We start from the raw sequence: 20,516 nt of genomic DNA on the forward strand, positions 1-20,516 counted from the left end.
AAATGAGTGTTTAAGGGACTTGGTTGCTCCGAACCTGAATGCTCAGATTTGTTACCTGTATTACCCTGATTTATGATAGAATAACAGCGTTGCACAGCAGTTAATATAGGTATCAATGTCATCCCATCTAGATGCAATTTCTTTACTGATGAGGTTGCTATAGGAAGAAGCCTATACGTTTGTCAGCTTTACCTGCTTTTTGTTGAAATACACAACTCACAACATTACCAGATTACCAGTGAAAATGGAGATGCCTTGCGTGAGTTGAAAAAAAATAACTGGAAGAGTTTGTACCATTATTTAGTTGACATAAAAAGACTCTTCAGTAATAATAATGAAAGTTTAAAAAAAAAAAAAAAAAAAAAAAGAAAGGAATTAAGAAAAAGAGGAATAGAAAAGGCATCAGGAGATTCTTACTGTCCTGGCTAGTTTCCTGAAAACTCTACAAGACGTTCACTGTTTTTTCCTGCAGCATGGATTCTTTTATTGCTAACTACACCAGATTGGCCTGTTCTAATGAAAGCCTACTTACCACACTTAGCCTCTTCTATTAAGACTTAGAAGTGGAATTTTTCTGAGGATTGTGCCCTTCCTGAATTTGGTTCAGTAGCTCAAATGCAAATAGATTTTTGCACGCAAGGTCAGCTATGATGTGCCATTTCTAATCTCTTCACTTACAAATGGCTTTTTGAGAAGTGTATGCATTCACTGTGGCAGGAGACTCAAGGCAAAGTGTGTTGGTGCACTGGATTTTTTTTTTTTCCATTCCAAGTGTCACTTGTGCCTTTTCAAGTGAAGTACTGCTTATAAGCCATGTAGATATGAACTGTCTCAGGCTGCAGAAAAACTGCCACTCAATGGTAATGAAAGTTGTTTAATCAGAGGTTGGCAGTTAGGCAGAGGAAATTGGGTCTTTCTTCAAAGTTTATTTTAGTCACCATGCACTTTTGAGGAACTCGTGTTCATAGTGAAGCTCATAGAGGTGCTGAGTGCATACATGTGTGTTCTTAAGATGCTTTTAAGCACCTGTCTGAAGAACAGTGCAAAGCTTTGAAAGTTATTTCTGGATTTAGTAAAAAAGCAGTTACAGATTTATGATGATACAACTGACAGACAGAACTGCTTTCTGACACACTTTTGCTTGCTGTTCTGGCATACTTTCTGGGGAAGTCTAATTTCTGGACATTTTTACCTCATTGCATATTTTGCTGTACTTTCAATAGTTGTTTTTTCATAGCACTTTACAAATAGTAATTATTCCACTTATTATTTTAAGTTACGTGAAATGGAACTGGTACCAGAGCACCTGAAAATAGTTACTAGATTCTTTAGATAAATGTTTTGCTGGAAATTCATTTGCACCTCAATAAGATAGAGACTTCTGGTGACATTTTTGAGATAAAACAAGTAATAGTTTTGAAGAACACTGGGTCTCATTTTGAGAAGAGCAATGCCATTATTTCTACACTTCTGTATTTGGAAAATTTGTTAATTGTAAAAGTCTAGTTTTATTTAAAAGCAAATGAAGTTGATTTCTACAAGTTAAGACTAAGGACATTGAAGTTCTGAGCTAAGGTAATCTAATTATCTGACTTTTGGTCCTAGATTCAGTACATCTGATTACTTTTCTTCTCTTGTCATTTTACTTGCACTTTAGAATTCTAAATCTTTAAACCATACAAATAAACAGGAAGAAGCAGCAAGTGAAGTTTAAGAAGTCTTTGGTCCTAGGGCTAAAAAAAATGGATTCTAGTAGACCATTATGATCCCTAAGTTTGTGTATTTATGAGTTAAGTCTAGAATTACATGAGGCACATTTTGTTTAAAAAGAACTATGACAGACAGAGTTGGGGATTTAAATATAAGTTTATTGCTGTATATTTAAGCTTATTATTATGTATTGTTATATACAATATATATATTGTAATATATATGCATTATATATGTCTGTTATATAGTCAATGGATATAAAAATTTTATAATTATAAAATCAACAAGAGAGTTTGGCAAAGCAGATTATAATAACAGCAACAACAACAAAAAAAAAAAAAAAAAAAAAACAGGCAAAAAAAGCTTACCTACATCCTAGGCTTACTGCAAAACTCCAGAGAAGGGGTCTCCAGAAGAGTTTTTTTTCCCCCTCCCTGTAGCCAGCTCTTAAATAGGTCTAGGAGAGGTGGAGCCAGACTCCACCCATTCTGGCAGTACAGGTGAATTGCCTTCAGCTGTGCTCCCAGGGCTGATTTATTGCTCCCCTCAGGTGATCAATTGGAGGGTCAGGCTGTGATTCAGCAGTTGTTATGCATTGTTTTATCTTGATCCTCTTAGAAGAGAGAAGCAGCAGCAGCAGGAGATTCTGTAAGGAGACTTTCAAGGGGAAGAAGGCTTTTTGCATTTTTTAGGGCTGTGTGAAGGAACATAAGAAGAATGATCTGTGATGTCTGCTCTAGTGTTTCTGAAGAAGTTCTTGAGTAGAGTAACTGCAAGTTTAACATCATTTTTATTTGTACAATTGGTTGGTGTACTGATAATTACAGTGATTTTCTTTGTTTTTGTTTTCTGCAGCTTGCAACAGCCAGTGCCGGAGCTGTGAATCAGCTACTGGCTGTACGTCTTGTAGAGATCCAGCTAAGGTTCTTTTATTTGGAGAATGCCAGTATAAGAGTTGTGCTCAGCAGTATTATTTGGACTTTTCTACCAGGACTTGCAAAGGTGAAAATGCAATGCTGATTGAAAGGAAAAAAAAAAAAAAATGCAAGTTGCTTGATTAATAATCTGTTATATTGTAGCATGATCTGAAGAGTAGCCTGCTTTAAAATATGTGTAGAGGGAGGAGAGTTGTTCAGTGACGTGTAACTTGTGAGTTTTTACACTTTTCCTGTTTCTCAGCAGTCACCTGTCATATTCTTCAGCCTTTCAGAGAAAAACAAGATTATTTTAAATCCTTCTCTTGTAAATGATTTAGTAAGTGAGCCAGCAAACTTTTTAAGGGTCAGGGCTTGGAACTGATTTACTTATGGGTCAGCTGAATGATGAGGAAGCTTAGCAGTGTAAATCTGTTTTAGAGTGCTTATAGGGCCTTGTGTACTTCCCTGCTTCTTTCTGTCGTACTAAATACTGCATCACTGAATGACTGCAATAAATGAATTTGGAGTGATTTAAAAGATATATAGCTTGAAGGATTTCTAAATCTTCCAAGGAGAAAGTTCCGTAATGGAAATCAGTGAGGATAACATGGCTTTATTGTGTGTTACCATGGCCACGTGATGATATAGTACAGGTGAGTGCTTAGTGTTCGTTTCCAACTTTCTCTCTCCATTACCTGAGCTAAGTAACGTCATCCCTTTAACACTGCAGTTGTTCAGAGGGGTAGCATTGTCTAGTATTCAATGTGTTGGAATGGGGCAGGATGCTTTTTTCGTTTTTGCCTTGGACATGCTGTGTGGGCTCACTTCAGTAAATCTTTGTTTCTCTTCCATTCTTCTTGTTTGTTTGTCTCATCAGCTAAATGCATCTATCATCAGTGACTGATAAAGACCCTTTCAGTTCCACCAACGTACAAACAGTAGCTTAGCAGCCCGAGTAGCCCTTTGGCACAGGTGCTTGGCTGGGACTCTGTTACAGAGACTGAAGGGAAGAGACTTGCAGGGGACATCTTTCTGGTTTCCAGTTGTGTATTAGGACAGTGAGGGGCAACAGTTGCATTTTCTTTTGGTCACAGTCAAATGGAAGGATGAGATTGGTGAAGCAGGGTGGATAGTTGTGAGCAACAATCACATTGTTTGCAGAGAAGGAGCGTTTATATTCACGTGTTAAAGTCAGACTGTATGGACAGGAAACCTGTGCTAGTGGTAGCAGGTCTGAAGTACAGAATTGTAGGGAACTTTGGATATCTATTCCAACTCACCTGCTAATGCTGAACAAGAGCTGAGTTTGCACAAATTTGATATAGCTGGGACACGTTAGCTCCAAGAGGGGAAGAAGAAATATGTATCCTGTGTAGTAAGTGATTCAGGACTAAGCACGGTAGGGGTTTGTTTGTTTGTTTTTAGTGTATCTTTAACAGTTTTTATTTTACGAAGTTTACTGTGCTAGGCTGTTTACCTATACAGTGAACTATTCACCCTAGAGAGGGCTCTGGACACTTTTTCTTCCAGAGTGTGACTGGAGCTGTAATGCTTGTAAAGGCCCCCTGAGGACCGACTGCCTGCAGTGTATGGAGAGCAGTGTTCTCCACGAAGGAGCTTGTGTGGAACAGTGCCCCACAGCTTTCTACAAGGAGTCAGATACGTGCCAGAGTAAGTTCTTGAGTGTTACCACTTAACCGCTTCTAGCAGTGGGTTGCCCTGTTGTCTCCAGCTGATGCACATGGAAGATGTGCTCACATGTCAGATTGCTCACTGCTGTCCACCACTTGCATACCATGGAGCTGTGCTGCTTGGGGACTTTACAGCATAGTGTGGGAAACAGTCAGAAGGGGTACTGAATTCACTCTTTGCATGTGTTTTTCAGGGTGTGATCAACATTGCCTTCAGTGTCACCAACCAAATGAGTGCAGCCTTTGTGAAGCTCCGTTTTTCCTCTTGGACACTCAGTGTGTTTATAAGTGTGGGAAGGGATATTACGCAGACCACGCACAGCAAAAATGCATGGGTAAGCGAAGTGGGTGTGATGTGGCGGAGAGGAACCAAGGTTGTGGGCTGTGTTCTGTACACTGTGCAATGCTGAAGTGAAGAGGAAGCACTTCGATGCTGTCTTAGCTCACTGTTGAGATAATGCAGTCAACCTGAGTATTAAATAACAGGCTGCATCTGTGTTTACACATATCTAATGCTGGAGTAATGAAATACTGTGTAGATACACTGTCCATAGAAGCTCAGTATTAAAAATACATTGTTAGAAAGGTTTCAGTTGTATTTGTGGGTTAGGAAGCTGTCTAGGACGTAAATATATTTGGAGTACTTTTATTCAAATTGATAGAACAGTAACTTAAAAGCACGTGTCTTCCAACTGGAAGATTGTGTCAGGTTCTCTGTAGTCAGTGCAAAATGCTGGTCAAGTGAGGAAGGAACTTCTCAATGGCTATTTTTATCGAAGCAGTTTGTCCGTTCCCTTTTATTGTGTCAAGTTGTAGGACAGTAATAGCAGTGATGTTTCCGTCCTGACCTGGAGGTCAGCTCTGCACACCAGCATTTGCTCTGTTTTAACTGCATCTCAGAGTTGCGTTTTTTGTGTCTAATGCAGCTTGTCCTCATGGATGCTTGGAGTGTGACAGTGACAGCCTTTGCCACCTCTGTGACAGCAACACTTTTCTGAAAAACAAGATTTGCGTTTCTGCCTGTGGACAGGGATTCTATGGCAGCAAGTGGACCAGAGAGTGTGAAGGTGGGTCTCTGTCCTTATGAGGCGTCTAAGCTGGCAGGCTTCTAGCAGATTTCATAGAATCATAGAATGGCTTGGGTTAGAAGGGACCTCAAGGATCACGAAGCTCCAACTCCCCTGCCACATGCAGGGCTGCCTACCTCCATACCTAAAACCAGACCAGGCTGACCAGCGCCCTATTCAATCTGGCCTTGAACACCTCCAGGGACAGCGCATCCACAATCTCTCTAGGCAGCCTGTTTCAGTGCCTGACCACTCTCTCTGTAAAGAACTTCCCCCATATCCAAACTAAATCTTCCTTCCTTCAACTTAAAACTGTTTCCCCTTGTCCTACTGTTATCTACCCTTGTAAAGAGTTGAGATTTTAAGACCAGAAATCATGTTCAGTCAGAGGCGTTTTTGGTGCTCAGTTTTGTGCTGTTTCTTCTTAAAATGCAGATGTGCATTATTTTCTTAGAGCTGTCTTTACTTAGAATATATATTCAGTGGTATTTCTTTCTCTTTTTTTGTGTGTGTTTTGGTTTTTTTTTTTTTGTGTTTTGTTTTGTTTTTTTTAGTCAGCAGGCATCCTTCAAGCTTCCATGTAAACAATACCCTCACAGTAGGGATTGGTGGGGTAAAGCCCCTAGACCTCTCCTTACTGGATGTGCATGATCTGGATGGTGACACAGAACAGCTCTTGTTCCATATTGACAGTGCTCCCTCCAATGGCAGGCTAGTGATGGTGGTGAATGGGAAAGAAGTGCAGCTGAGCAAAGGTGACCACTTCAGCTTCAAGGATGTGAAGGAGAATAGAGTCCGCTTTGTGCACAGCAGAGAGAAATCCAGGTATAACTGTGTGGATACTTCTTCTAAACTCTTGCCTTAAGAAAATTTATTTATCTTGAAAACAGGTATTCCTTTGCCTGTTGGAAACATTCCTACATTGAAGCACACTTCCCACTGCTACTAGATATATTTTCATTGTATTTTTGAGATATTGTGCTATAGTGGAAATGGTGGTCTGAAACTTCCTTTTATGATGTAAGGGGTAATGGTAATCCATATGCCTGAACTGTGATGCAGGATTCCATCTTAGACATAACATAGTCTCTTGTGGGTTTAGAATTGGTATATCATGCTGGTTCTTACAAGGGTTCTCTGAAACTGTCAGGAAGATGCTGAAATGTTGTTACTGATTTGGTCTGCAGCATAGCCTGCTTTCAGTGATCATGACTTTGCCTACAGCTTGAGCCCTGTTAGTGTTCTGGGACGATTAACAGTGATTAGCATCTGGCAGTGCTCACGTTGCAAGTAGGTTGCAAGGAGGCAGATCTCACATGCTGCCAGGCAGTGAGCCAGTCATCCTGCCAAACTTCACGCTTGATTTATTTCACCATAAAGCCTTAGCCCAGACTGGTAGAGTGTTGCTCTAAATTTCTGCCTGTGGAAATTAGGGTGTTCTTTGATCATTGATTTCAATAAAATTTTCTGGGTGTTCTTCTGATGCTAAGGGTTAGCTTATGTTCACCAGAGTTGAAGCAGCATTATGAGTTTCTGTATCGTGTGCTGTTTTTCTGCCTGGTAGTCATAATGAAACATGAAGATTTTGTTATGTACTTGTTTTGTTATGTACAAAACTCTTGGTGGCATTATTGAAAAATAAATAAGAAACAAAAGCACTGAAGAACAGGAGCTTCTGCTTCAGAGCTGTATAAATGACATTTTTGTTGAGCTGAGAATAGATGACATTTAGAATTCGTACTTAATCCTGGAAGCACCATCCTATGTGGATAGCATTAATTAAAAGGAAATGAGGGTATGTTGTTTCATAGTTTATTACATGTTGAGACTTTTGTTACTCTTCAGGAAAAACTTCTGTAAAACCTTTATCTAAAGCACTTCTTGCTAAGTTAATAGTTTTTGCTCAATACGTAATATTTTAAAATACGAATTATATATTTACTGAGTCCTATGAGATTTCTTCATTTATATTACCTTGTATTTTGGCTTGTTGGGAACTTCTTTAGGAAAGGACAACTTTCCTTGAGCGTCAGTGATCAGCAGTTCTCCCATCCTGAGGTGATCAACGTTCAAACATTTTCAACGCAGGTAATGTAACAAAGCTTGGAAACAACCTCAGTTTTTTTTTTTACCATTTGGAGCCCTGCTTTCTTGCAGCAGTAACAAAGGAGCTGGGCAATACTCAAGCTGATGTTCAGCTCAAGCAGGTGAAGCTCAACTCTCATTTTGTTGAAGGGGCAGCCAGAGTCATCTGGAAGAACTGGACTTGGGTAAAGTGACTGAAGAAGCTGGCCCATCTAACTTTGCTTGTAGAGTGATTGCACAGAACCATATGTTAGATAGAACCATTATCAGGGAGGGCTAAGGAGTCTCAGCCATTTGAATTATTCTTTGGGACAGCAGGTGGTCTGCTTCAGTCTCTTATTGCAGGGTGATTGAATGATGATTGCTTCTTATGGTAGGGATGCCTTGACAGTAGCTTTTACTTAAATGTTCTGTTCAGGGATAGCTAGGAGTTAAATCAACACAGGCTATTTACAGTGTCTCTCTTAAACTGCTCTCCATTTCTAGTCAAGTTGATGGTGCTGTTAATTGTCCACATCTCTATTTATTGTTATTTAAAATCTATAGCATCATTTGGTGGGAGAGCATCACCAAGAGATACTAAACAGGAAATACATTCATGAATCATTTTCTAAAGCTAGGCTTCCTAAAAGGCCAGACATGAAGAGGTGTGCAAGATGCAAATTGTGAGGGCAGGACATTGCAGAATGCTGCAGATGTGCTGGAGCTGCCCAGGCATAGCTCCTTGTTGACTGCTGATGGTGGTGGAAGTATGTTCAGTATGGGCTGGGCTCACTTAGTAGAGTGAGACCCATGTTTCCAAAATGACTACAGCCTGCACTGAACCCTTTCTGTAGAAAAACTGCCAAATTGGAAGCTTGTCAAATAGCTGTGCTTGAGCTGAAGTTGTTGTGGCTGCTTGACCTATTCTTTAGTATGAAAAGTGCAAATGATATCATCAACTCTTAAGGTCCATTTACACCTTCAGTGAGGCATTAAGTGGCTTGTTAAAACTGCAACTGAAAATCAATCGTTTGTCTCTTAGTTTACGTGCTTACAAGCCTGACTCAGCATCCATCCTCAGAATGATTGATTTAAGAAATTTGTCACTTCTAATCATTGCCATTGTGGGTGGATTTGTGTCTGGAAGGTGCTTTTCTGTGCTTCGTGCTGATGGTAGTTGGATTGTAACCAGTAACCCAAAAATATGATGAGCTGCTTACTTGACTACTACATCCTGTAGTCTTATGTGTGTGTGTTCTATTTAATGTATTTAATGTTCTTTAGGAATTATTCTAAGGAATCTTAATTAGGCATTAGACATAACTGTGTTGTGTTGCTTTTAATTGTACTCCATATTAGTCACTCAATAACTTATAAATTGTTCTGATGTGACTTCTAGTGTAAGAAAAGCCATGGATTTTGATTCTGATCCATGTCTATTGATTCTGGCCAGCGCTGAAATCTTTTCTTAGTCTAATCTCTTGTTCACCTCAGCAGGGCATCCATCTGAGTAACAGCTACAGTCACTGCCCCAGAATACATAAGTGAGGTTTAATAATAGGAATTTTGCCTGTCGATGGTTAATAACCCTCATAAGTCGTACGCAGGTGAGATGGCAGCAGTTAGTTCTGATGAATGTCCCCAGGTCTTTGACTTTGTCTCTACAGGATTGCCTACCTCCTGAGGCAAAGTGTTACTGATGGCAGGTGATGTTTATTGTGATCAATAGAGACTGCAGTTTTGAATATTGTTGATGGTGAAGAACTAGAGGACTAATTTGAATCAGCAGGAATGTAGACTCTAGCTGATCTTTCTAGCATGCTGTGAGTCTGTAGGGCGTCTTCAAAGAAAAATAAGTAATGATGCTGATGACACCCAGTTTGGCTGTCCTTGAGGTGGTCTTAGTTCAAGACAAGTAAAAGTACATCCTTCATTGTTAGCTGATGAACTTATTTCTGCTTAGAAGTATTAATTCAAGCATCTGCCTCTCAGTTTGGCTCACCATCAGAATTCTTTGCTTCCTTTCTTCCCTCTCTGGAGTTCATTTTAGACAGACAGCCTTTCAAGCATGAGAAAGGTATCTTAAGTTATGAAAGCTGTAAGCTATACATGGGGAAAAATGTGATACGTCTCCATCCCCACCCCAGCTCAGAACTTGCTGTTCACATACATGAACCTTCAGCATCTGAGGTGTCTGTGTTCCAGATGGGCCTGCTGACATACATCTGAAATGTAGCCCTTTGAAATTCTGTGGATGGTATTAAAGTTAAGTTGTGTTCTTTTTTTTTTTTTTTCTTCCCCATGTAGACTCTGGCTGATAGCTAAATTGCTTTCGTTATAAATGTTCTGAGTATTTTGCCTTGCCAAGCTTGCTGTGGCATGAGAATCCTAAATCGGTCTAAACTACTAGATATTATTAGATCTTCCGACTGGAGGGGGGGGAAATAGAGAGTGATCCTCTGAAAGCCTGCTATATCTCGGCAGCAGAGTCAAACCAAATTAATTTCTTTAACCCCTGCGTTTTTCTTTCCAGATTTGGCTAAATCACTAAGGTTTAGCAAACAGCTAAGAGCTGCTTTTGTGTTTCAGGCCCCTTATCTGCTGAGAAATGAGGCTCTCCTTATCCACAGAGGGGAAATTGGAACTATAACAGACGTATTGCTTGATGTGAGAGATGGTGACAATCCTCAGGATGTCATGTTGATGGTTTTAGAGCCTCCACGTCATGGTCAGCTGATCAAACCTCCCAAGGACTCAGCTTCTTCAATCTACATGTTCCACCTCGATGACCTTGCTGGTGGACTGCTACGTTATGCTCATGATGGCTCTGACACCCAGGATGATGCAGTTCTTCTGCAAGTGAACGATGGGTACCACTTCCAGAACATCCTGTTCCACATTAAGATTACTCCCAAGGTACTTGCTGTGACATAAATCTTTGCAAGCAAATTAGCAATCTGGAGAAGTACTGCTAGATCCTTGAGATATTGCTAATCCCGTGTCAGGCCGTGGTCAGAGACAGGAGAAAGGAGTGTGTAGAGGAAGGTTTGCAGGAATTCTTGATTTGTGGTGGGAATGGTTCAGCTCAGGTTGTGCAGCTTCAAAAAATTAAGGTTTGCATTTCAGAGACTTAAATTTTTAAGTATATGTTCTGAAGTTGCAGGTGAGAGTTTTGTCTTGATAAGGGTGATAAGTTGGAGAACAAGTGGATGGAGAGAAAGAGGGCTGGTGACATGGTCAAACTGCTCCTTGGGCTGAAGCAATGGGAACAATGAAGTTGCTACTAGGCTGATAGAGAGAGGGTGTATCTTGGGTACTTTGGTGTCTCCCAGGGTCAGACTCCATTGAAATCTTTCATCTGATGCTTCTGTATGGTAAATTCCAGAATGATGGGGCATGGAGACCAATATTCAGTAATCATTAATCAGTACTTAGATTTTTGTTTCTTACTTTTATTGCAGTTCATAGGTATAAAAACAGTTGTTTGTCTTCTGTGTCTGGACATGAAGTGGCACACTGTATTAAATTTCACAGGCACACTGTATTAAATTTCACAGCAGTGAAATTTAGAAATAGAGGTGCTTCATCTGTCTGTTTTTGGAGGACCTAATTCTAGCCAACGAAACCATTTGTGTGATGGAGTCTTAAAACAAAATAAAGGTGCTGAAGTGCTTGCAAGCTTTTCAATTCTGGTATTGAGCTGAAATAAAACAGAAGGGGGGGAAAAAAAAAAAAAAAAACCAAGAACTGAGTACTTTCTTATTCCTTAGTCAATGTGGAACACTTTTCACAGTCTTCTTTATGTATGGATCTGAGAATTACATAATCTTTATGTGCTTCCACTCTGTAAAAGGAATTTAAGAGGAAATTCTATTACCCTTCTTTTGCCCTCTGCTGTATTTGATGTCTTTTGCAGTGCTTTGAGCATCAAAATCTTGAGGAGAGTTTACAAGCCATACTTACGCCCATGTGTAGTTAGCACAGGGTAGGAGTGATCCCATTTGGACCCTGAGAGTGCTCCTATATCTGAAATGTAGTAATTAATGGTAATTAGTGACATGATCTGCCTGCAAATCAAAAGGGATTGCTTACGAGGCTGATACTAAGTTTTTAGAGTCACATAATAAGAGCAGCCTCACCTATGGCTTCTTTACCCTCATGTGGCCCAGAGCAGTCAAGATCAGAGGGACCATAAGATTCTTGGGCACTGCTGTTTTGTTTGTAACTTTGTTATTTTATTTCCGATTGATTAAGCAGGCTCTTGTTGTAAGTGCCAGTGAGGGTGAATTGCTGGGTTACAATTTCTCCCATTAGCCAATTTTGTGCTCCCTTCTCTCTCATTGTCTTTCCAAGTCTCTACATGCAGTGCTTGGCTACAGAGGGGAATGAAGGTGGTGGCAGAGGTGAGAGTTGAACAGCTTTTAGTATGAGGGTAGAGCTGGCAGACACCCAACTTCTGCCTCATCCTAATTATCATCTTTGTGAAGTAGCCTTGGGAGCTGAATTGGATGCAGGGTTTCTTTCTGAAAATATATAATTGAGACAAGCCTGCAAAAAGACCCTTTTTTCTTTCCTTGATTTACATCTAGAGATTGCTGAAAAGCCTGGTAGAACCCTGGCTGGAGGAGTGGGAGTTTAAGGGGTGGTTTTTAAACCAAGCTACTTATCAAAGTACATGAAGCTTTTTATAATGTATTGCTGGATGATTTTATTAAATAAAGTCCTAGTGTGAAAGGACATGTCTAAGGATTCCTATTTGGTAGGCTCAGATGGTATAATTTTCAGACATTAATCCACTGTGGTGAAAGTGTGAAAACATAAAAGCATGACATAACCTTCGAAGTATTATGAACTAGAGGGTTGTGTCTGTTCACAACGGGTGCCTAGTTTTCTGCAAGGTGTTTGGATGGTTTATTTTGTCCCTTTGGTTGGTAACAGCTTTCTTTTCACTATTTACTTCTGTTGAAACACTTAATTTGGCCTACTGCAGTCTGAATAGCCAGCCTCTGTTCTGAGAGCTCTTAATAATGACTTGCTCTGCTGTGTGTTTCTGTTGATGTTCTTTAACAATTACAGCTTCTGTGAAGTTAATTTGAGGCCTGCGGTTGCTCCATTTCTGGCAGAGAACCACCAGTGGTGCTCCTGTGGAGAATTGTGAGCCTGTGTCCTAGAAAATATGATCACAGGCTGTGTACTATAAGTCAGATAAGGTCAGACCAACTCACATGTGATATGCCTATTTCTGTTGAGTATGGATGCCTTTTCTTCCTAAGAGGCTGGCGTGAATGGAGGAAAAGGACAAGAGATAGTTGCTTCTAGAATGTGTGTTAGTCCATTTTGAATGGGCAGGTTGTTTCCATTCACTTCATAAAACCTGGGGTCTTGACAGTGTGCAAAATCTACTAGATCTTAGCTGCTTCTGCAGTTGCACTGCTAATTGCAGTCACTGCCAGCTGCAGTGGGTTAGTGTACACACATGCAAAGACTGAACTCAAAGACTTGAGTAGTCCTTGGACCACTCTAAGAGTTTCAGGTAGGCAGTCTAAGTCATTTGCAGTGTGCTGCATCTTATCTTCACTAGAGGCAAGTAGCATGGTTCAGAAAGGATGTTGGCCTCTGCCAGCTCTCTGAAAGTGCTTTTCCTGAGCAGTGAGTTCATTCATACTCTTACTTAATTGTGTCCTAAGGCACCAGCAGAAAAAAAAACAACACTTAGATATGTTGACAGGGTTCTTTTGACTGGCACTAGGGCTGGCTTATTTTCAGTTGTTTTCTAAAAAGGTAAAGCAGCCGTTATGCTACGAAGCTGTTGACCTGATACAATTCAGTATCATGTGGCATTTAAAAATTAATCCCTCAAAATAAGCACAAACTGAATGGATGGAAAATGCTTGGCAGACAAATGTCAAAATGGAGCTGTGAAATTGTCCTTTAATGTTGTTATTTTTCAGATAGTTTTTTTTAACCCTTTTGAGTGTCTCCATTGCAGTTCTGGAAGAAAATAATAGTGAGTTTTTCATCAGTTCTTTTGGGTCACGCATTATTGTGTGAGACAGTGATGAGGAGGAAGATGGTAGCTTAAATGAAGCTATCAGATTTTGATAGATTATGCAGTTCAGCACAACTAGTTTCAAAGTGAATTATCAGAAATCAAGAGCAGAAGTCATGCTTCAAGTATGCAAGTGGAGCATAAGAGCCATGGCACTGAAATGGATACAGATTTTGGTGGCCTGTCCAACAGAGCATAAGCTAACAAAGTTATGTAGAGCTCCAAAGGGCTTTAATATAGCCTTTGAATGCCAGAGTAGGGGTTAATGAGGTATGTCAGTCAGGAAACTATGACTGCATCCAGCCCTGACATACAGATTTGAAAAATGAAGGAACAAATACTGGATAAAAAATGATTTGGCAAAAAGCTGCGAGAATGATCCCCATTTTCTTTTAGAAAAACACGAGGTTGATTTTTTTGAATCTGTTTTTTCTCATGATAACAGGAATCCATGTGAGGATACGGAGGTGCCATAGAGAGATTTTTGTTTGTTCTATAAGCACGGTGTCTATTTTTAGAAATAAGGAGAGGTGAGAGAAGAAGTGGTCATTAAGGTGTCAGATACATTTCAAGTGCCCATTGGATACTAGACATATGTTTTCCAATGATGTTGATAATGAATTTTCCACTGTGCCAAGGAGATAAATTCTGTCAAGATGTGTGAAAAGGAGAGAGAACAAGGGATGGCAGTGGGGGACAGAATTATGGAGGGAGGCTGAAATTGGGGAAGTCTAGTGTAGGATACAGGAAATAAAAAACGCTTTAGAGCAAGGTCAGTCTTGCAGGGTTAGAATTGGGTCCAAGGGATACAGGTGAAAAATGCACGTCCTTTTCTTGAACGGACAACTAGCGTTGAATGTCTAAAAAGCTACAAAATAGTTGCTGTTCTTTTCACTTTCAGTCTGTTTCCATTAGCACAGTATTGGTGACATTCAGCTAAGTCTCTTTGCACTGTCCCTTTCACATGCAGAGTTACAGAAGCCCTCGGCTGGTGACAAATTCCCTGGTCTGGGTGCCCCAGGGAGGCATGCTGCAGATCTCCAAGACAATTCTGCACGCTGAGGTACCTGGAGCCCGTGATTCTGAGATAACCTACAACATCAAGGACCAGCCAAGACATGGTGAATTTCTTTGGAGTTTTATTGTCAAAAAGCAGCTGTAGAGTGTGTTGCTCTTCACCCTGCGTGTGTCTAAGTCTCCAATTGCTAAATAAAAGTACAGTGTTCTGGTTATTTGTGGGGAAAAGAATGTTCTTCACAGACATGCCAGAGTTGATTCTTCAGTGGCATTTTCCCAAAACCAGTTGCATTTGAGGGAATATTTCTTTGTAATACTATGCTGAAGAAGTGCCACTAACCTCTGTTTCCAGTTCAGATGCAGTGCAAAGTAGTGAAGCTCTATGATTCTGTCTAGTAACCTGCCTGTCTGCAACTGTGTTTCTCTAAGAGTAGTGAGATCTTGGTAAATTTAGATCCTTGTGAGAGCTGAGTCTCTCTCTCTCTGCCGGAAGAAAATATCCCATAACTAATGTCTAGATGAAGAGCAGCGTAAAGTAGTATCTATCTCTGGAAACAGTTGAGCAGAAGTTTACACTGAAGAATTAGAGAGCTCCCTAAACTCCACGACATCATTTAGATTAATTTCTACAGATGGAATACAGGTTATTGGCTCAAACACAAATTGGTGACATTTGCTTCCTTATATAATCCCAGTCTCCAAATTCCTTGTGACAGGCTTTTGTCTCTCATATCTATGGGTAATGGCTTTCACGATCATCCCCCTGCTTAGGACTACAGCTTTCAGAATATCCTCTGTACTCATGCTGAGGAGTGGGGAAGGTGCTGACACTTGTGAGTGAGATAGAAATTCAGAGAATCAGTGTGGAAAGGAGAAGGCATCATATGCAGTGGGAAAGGAAATAGAAAAAGAGAAATGACATTTTCCCCATCAGTATCACTGTTTTCTTCAATAGGACCGTGTCTGTAAGTTACACATGTTGTACTTTTAAGAAATGCTATTGTTAACTTAAATCTGTTGAGCTGAATGAAATTAGAGGGTCATGTTAGCAATGTAAGTGCTGTGGTTTTACCTTTTGCTGTAAGGATAAGCTGGTTTCTTTAACAGCTGCCAGTGCCTGTTGGAGACATACGTTACGTTGGTTTGGTGTTTTTTTTGTTTTTTTTGCAATTTAGAAGAGAAACAATTAATTTGTATTCTCTTCTGCTGCTGACATACTCTCATTTTTAATAAGCATTTACATGAAAACAAGAATTTTTCCCCGAGGAGTTTGTCTCCTGCTGCCTAACCGTAACTAAAATTTATAATCTTGAGTTTGTATCACCATAATTATCTCTACTGTAATTAATTGCAGTAGTACAAATGAGTTTGTAGCTTCAAGTGAGGAATGTGCAGTGGAAATTCATGATCTTCAAAGTTTCATATAAAATATTTCATAGAATGAGAGAAAAAAATCAGTGATGTAGAAAATGAATTATTAATTAAGGAAGGCTTGTCTATTTATCTTGGTATTTGACTAATAGAAAAAATATTCATAGAAAATGTAAAAAATTTGGGATGTAAACCCACTTTAGAATTAACCTCTGTATTTCTGTAGATAATGGTATGGACAAAGAATGCTGCTTGTCCTTTATTTTGAGACCCTGAAACCCAACAGAAAGGATGTAACTGGGGAAGGAAGTTCCCTGTCCAGATCCCCCTCCATTTGCAGGGGTTGACTTGGTTCTCTACAGCTGCTTTTCAGGAAACAGGTTTTTTTTTTTAAGGATCTTTTTAACAGATCTTTTTAAGGATCCCTTTATGCTGAACCTAATTTTGTCCATAGAAATGGAACTCTATCTTCTCTGTTCTCTCAGCACAGAGGATTCTTAATGTAGCTCTGTGACTTGGGGGGGGGGGGGAACTCTCTTCTTAGGGCAGGTATTGTTAAACCATAAAGTTCTGTGTGTGGAATACATTGTTAGAGGATGGAATAGTTTTAAACTGGGAGGAAGTTTTTCACACAGAGGGTGGTGACACTGGAACAGATTGCCCAGGGAGGTTGTGGATGCCCCATCCTTGGAGGCATTCAAGGCCAGGCTGGATGTGGCTCTGCGCAGCTTGGTCTGGTGGTTGGTGACCCTGCACGTAGCAGGGGGTTGAAACTGGTTGTTCTTAGCAGTCCTTTTCAATCCTAGCCATCCTATGATTCTATGATATATTCCAAGAAATTGCCAGAGTATACACAAGCTGTACAATCCTGTGTGTAACCTATCAACAGTTACCTTTCTGTTTAAAATAGTTTGATTCCAGTGAAATGAAGTTCTTAAACAATGTAAGCAAACGACAGAGCTTTGCTTTCTGGTTGAATTAAATATTAATTTATAAGACACACAGGCATGCTTAAAGCTGCTATATGTTCTGATTGTTTCTTCTCTTACTTTGGGAGGGGTGCACGACATGCAGGCCCTAACACCTTTGGTGATTTGATTAGCATCTCTAGAAATGGTACATTATATTCAGGGGTTGAGTTCCCATGCACCAAAAGCATCAGGGAAAATAGTTAGGACAGTGGATTTCACTGGGAAGGGAATATTAGCATAGGGTTTGATTATAAAATGGAAGTATATTATTTCAGTTTGAATTATTTTTTACTGCTTTATATGAGAGTGGTTTTGGGAAATGAACTGAGAGAGCTTATGATGAGTGTTTTGCATAACAGAATGATTAAAGCTGTAAGGAGGGTGGAAGTGATTTATAATAAAGACAGCTTCTGAATTGGTTGCCATGAGGGATGCTTTCTAAGATGAGTACAAAAGAACAATATTCAACTAACAAGTTATGCAAAGAGCAGATAAGTTATATATAACCAAGAATAGTAAAGACTGGGGAAACATGCACTTTTTCATAGATTGAGCTAATTTCCTGACAATTAAGTTGTGTTGCAGTTCAGAAAAATATGCAATTCATTTTGATCGTAAAGCTTTTTGTCAGGTTTTTGTTTTGCTTATGTAAGTGGTTTGTAAAGGCATTCATGTTTTGTGTGGCTCAGTGAAACTGATGACCTTGGTTGTCATGCTCATCTTCTGGCACGCAGCACTTTTGATTAATTGTATTTAAATAATGTTTTTAGATTGAAGTCGTTTGAATTTCAGTGGTGACATCAAAATCTTTGTAGGCATACATGAGGAAAGCTGATAAGTTGATAACCCATGGGATGTTCCCTCATCCTGTTCTCCTCTTACTTCTGTGGTGCCAGTGACCTTTAGCCCAGCTGAGAACCTGTTTCTCAATACAGAAATCAGAAATGAGCAGAATGTTAGGGAGACAAAAGTTGCACATCCTTTGGAGTAGGAGCTACACACCAGAGCATACAGACTTTATCTACAGCCTATGATGGAGGTTTTTTTCACTCTGTTGGTTCAGGAGCTCTATAAGTGAGTATTTCTATTCAGAGAAGTCTGTTCAGGATACTTTTTTGGCATAGTAAGTACCAAAAACAGCTAGAAAAAAAAAATCTGACCTTGAAAAAACTAGTATGCTGAATTCTGATACTTAAGTTGTATCCTTGAGGAGAAGATGGGTAGTGTGATGCAATGCTTTTTAACCCTGATCGTGTCTTGCTTGTCTTGTCCCCTCACAGGAGCTCCAAGAAGTATTTTTCTGCTCAGTTTATCAGGCAGACACATCTCAAGTTTGACGTGTGTTGGTCATTTAGCAGAAATACACGTAGGAAATGTGAACTTGCAGATCCTGTACTTTGCTTGGCCGTGTATTTCTCCTGGGTCGTTGCACAAACTGTTTAACCTGCCCTTTGCTAAGACAGTAAATAAAATTTCCTTGTGTAACCACAAAGGTTCATTGGTGATTTTTTTTATGTGCTTTACTGCAGTATCTTTTCATCAGTCCAGATGGAAAAAAAAGTGGAGTTGGTGGGCATTTGTCTTCAGATGCTTGTTGACTGGTGAAAAGGCATCATCATCTTGTTTTCTCATGAGTTGTGCCCTGATTGTTCATCTTTGTTTTCCCAGGTGAAGTGGTGCTTCTGGTCCCAATGCCAGCAGATGGCCCAGCGGAGTCATGGCAGCTTTTGCCTGATGGAAGAGCAGCCTCACCTACAACCTCTTTTACCCAGCAGGACATCAACAATGGCATTGTGTGGTACAGGCACTCTGGAACTCAAGTAGAGAGTGACTCCTTTCAGTTCCAGGTACTTCTTGTCTTATTCACAGAGAATTTCTGTGGGCATTTTCATGCTTACATACAGACTTAGGTGTATGTAGGTGTGTGGTGTTGGTGAATGAATGTGCGTGAGTTTATGTACCAGGGTGGATACACTTCATTATTGTATTCCCATCCTTCTTTGTAATGTGATGTCCCCCATCCCTCAGCTTTCTTTGAGATGAGGCTAATCCCATAGGAGGAGGGAAAAGCAGGGATGTAGTTTTGTGTGGCCACGTGTTTGGCTGTTCTTGGGATCCTTTGACTGGGTAACAAATCTGCATGAGGACATGCTTGCAGAAGTCCTCTGGCCCATGCGCTCCTAGGGTATTCCTGAAGTCCAGACCTTTGTGAAAAGGCTTCTGCATGCAGGGTATCTTACTGTAGCTCATATCTTGGCAGTTTTTATGTTGGGCTATTTGTCTGTCAAGCAGTAGGTTTGACTCCTTGGTACCGTATGGTAATTACAGCACCCTTTCCTAAAACCCATAATATTTGCTCTGGGTGCAGAGTATGACTGTTTTTGGTGGGTTTTTTTGTTTTTTTTTTTAATGTTTGTTTTGTAAGTTCCAACACCAAGCAACCCTCCTGATTTCTTCAGTGCTTCAGTTAATCATTAATTTTTGCCCTACAGTAATTCCTCTTGCAAGCAAACAAAAAGATACCAATATTCTCCAGCAGATGTAACAATAAACTAAGTCCCACCTCCCCTCAGTTTTAATGGCCAAAAAAATCTTCAAATTGATCCTTTCTGTTTATGTGGAACATTTAACAATATCCCATAATATCCAGCAAACGTTAACACTTGTGAAAAACACTGCGTACATCTGGTTTGAAACTCAGAAGGTGTTACTGTAGCACTGGAGAAGCAATTAAGGTAATTTCTAAAGTAATTAACATAAGTGATAATGAGGAATTTGTGAGTGTCGATGTTGAACAATCTAATCTGTAGCTTACTTGCCATGTTCTTCTTACAGAGTATGCATTTTGCATGAGCTAAATGTTTGATTTTTAGTGTCTTGAAATGGTAGCAATAATTGTACATACTGCCATACTAAGTAGGAAAGGAAGCTGTGGTTACCTGGGTGACATCAGGAGACAGTAACACATCTGAGCCTTCAGCTATGGGTTGGGACAGCTCAGATGAAGCTGACGTGTAGTTTTCATCAGTATTTTGATAGCTGATGTTCAGATGACAGCAACTCAGAAGAGTTCCAGCAAATGGTTAAACTAACTGTGTTTAAGTCAGCAGAGCATTTTCAAGCATTTTCTTGAAATTGTGAGCTGAGGTGTTATTCTGACTCACAGAGGGCTCTGCTGAAATCAAGTGTGGGCTTCCATACCTGCTGACAGATAGAGCTGTAACTGAGGCACTTGCCTCCCAGGATTGCTGCGACAGGGTTTGGGTTCTTTGAATTTTTACAAATGCAGTATGATTTGCTTCGTATGTTGTCACTGTGAGTTTGTTATGGTAAGTTAGGTGCAGTTGGCTTAATTTTGGTGTTGAAGTTGCGCGTGAAAAATCTTTATGGGTCTTTCTGAAACATGAGCACAGACTGTCGTGGAAGATGTTGGGATCACAGGGAGTCACTGTCAAGGCGGTACCATTGTTGGAAAACCAGCACAGTGGGTTGTCATTTTGGGCATGGGAAGATGGTTTAAAAATGTGTTATGTTTTGTTTTTTTTGTTCTCGTGATGAAGAGTTCCACTAAAATATACAGCCAGCTGAAGTAAAATCTGGCAAAATGGAAGTGTCCAGCACAAGCAGTAATGAGCGAGTGGGGGGTAGAGAACTGG

At 40.0% G+C, this 20,516-nt stretch overlaps 1 protein-coding gene across 2 annotated transcripts in view; it reads left to right on the forward strand.

Annotated features, from left to right (window-relative positions):
- FRAS1 (Fraser extracellular matrix complex subunit 1) overlaps positions 1-20,516 on the forward strand; it is a 163,599-nt gene that overhangs the window by 100,692 nt on the left and 42,391 nt on the right. For both annotated transcript variants that reach the window (XM_052681999.1, XM_052682000.1), the window contains exons 22-30: positions 2,566-2,712; positions 4,158-4,298; positions 4,513-4,653; positions 5,245-5,385; positions 5,940-6,210; positions 7,392-7,473; positions 10,042-10,368; positions 14,472-14,622; positions 18,529-18,707. In XM_052681999.1, coding sequence (XP_052537959.1) covers positions 2,566-2,712; positions 4,158-4,298; positions 4,513-4,653; positions 5,245-5,385; positions 5,940-6,210; positions 7,392-7,473; positions 10,042-10,368; positions 14,472-14,622; positions 18,529-18,707 — 1,580 coding nt within the window. The remainder of the gene's footprint in view (positions 1-2,565; positions 2,713-4,157; positions 4,299-4,512; positions 4,654-5,244; positions 5,386-5,939; positions 6,211-7,391; positions 7,474-10,041; positions 10,369-14,471; positions 14,623-18,528; positions 18,708-20,516) is intronic.

The sequence above is a fragment of the Tympanuchus pallidicinctus genome, unplaced genomic scaffold, assembly GCF_026119805.1.
Source record: "Tympanuchus pallidicinctus isolate F22 unplaced genomic scaffold, pur_lepc_1.0 scaffold2, whole genome shotgun sequence".
Classification (NCBI taxonomy): Eukaryota; Metazoa; Chordata; class Aves; order Galliformes; family Phasianidae; genus Tympanuchus; species Tympanuchus pallidicinctus.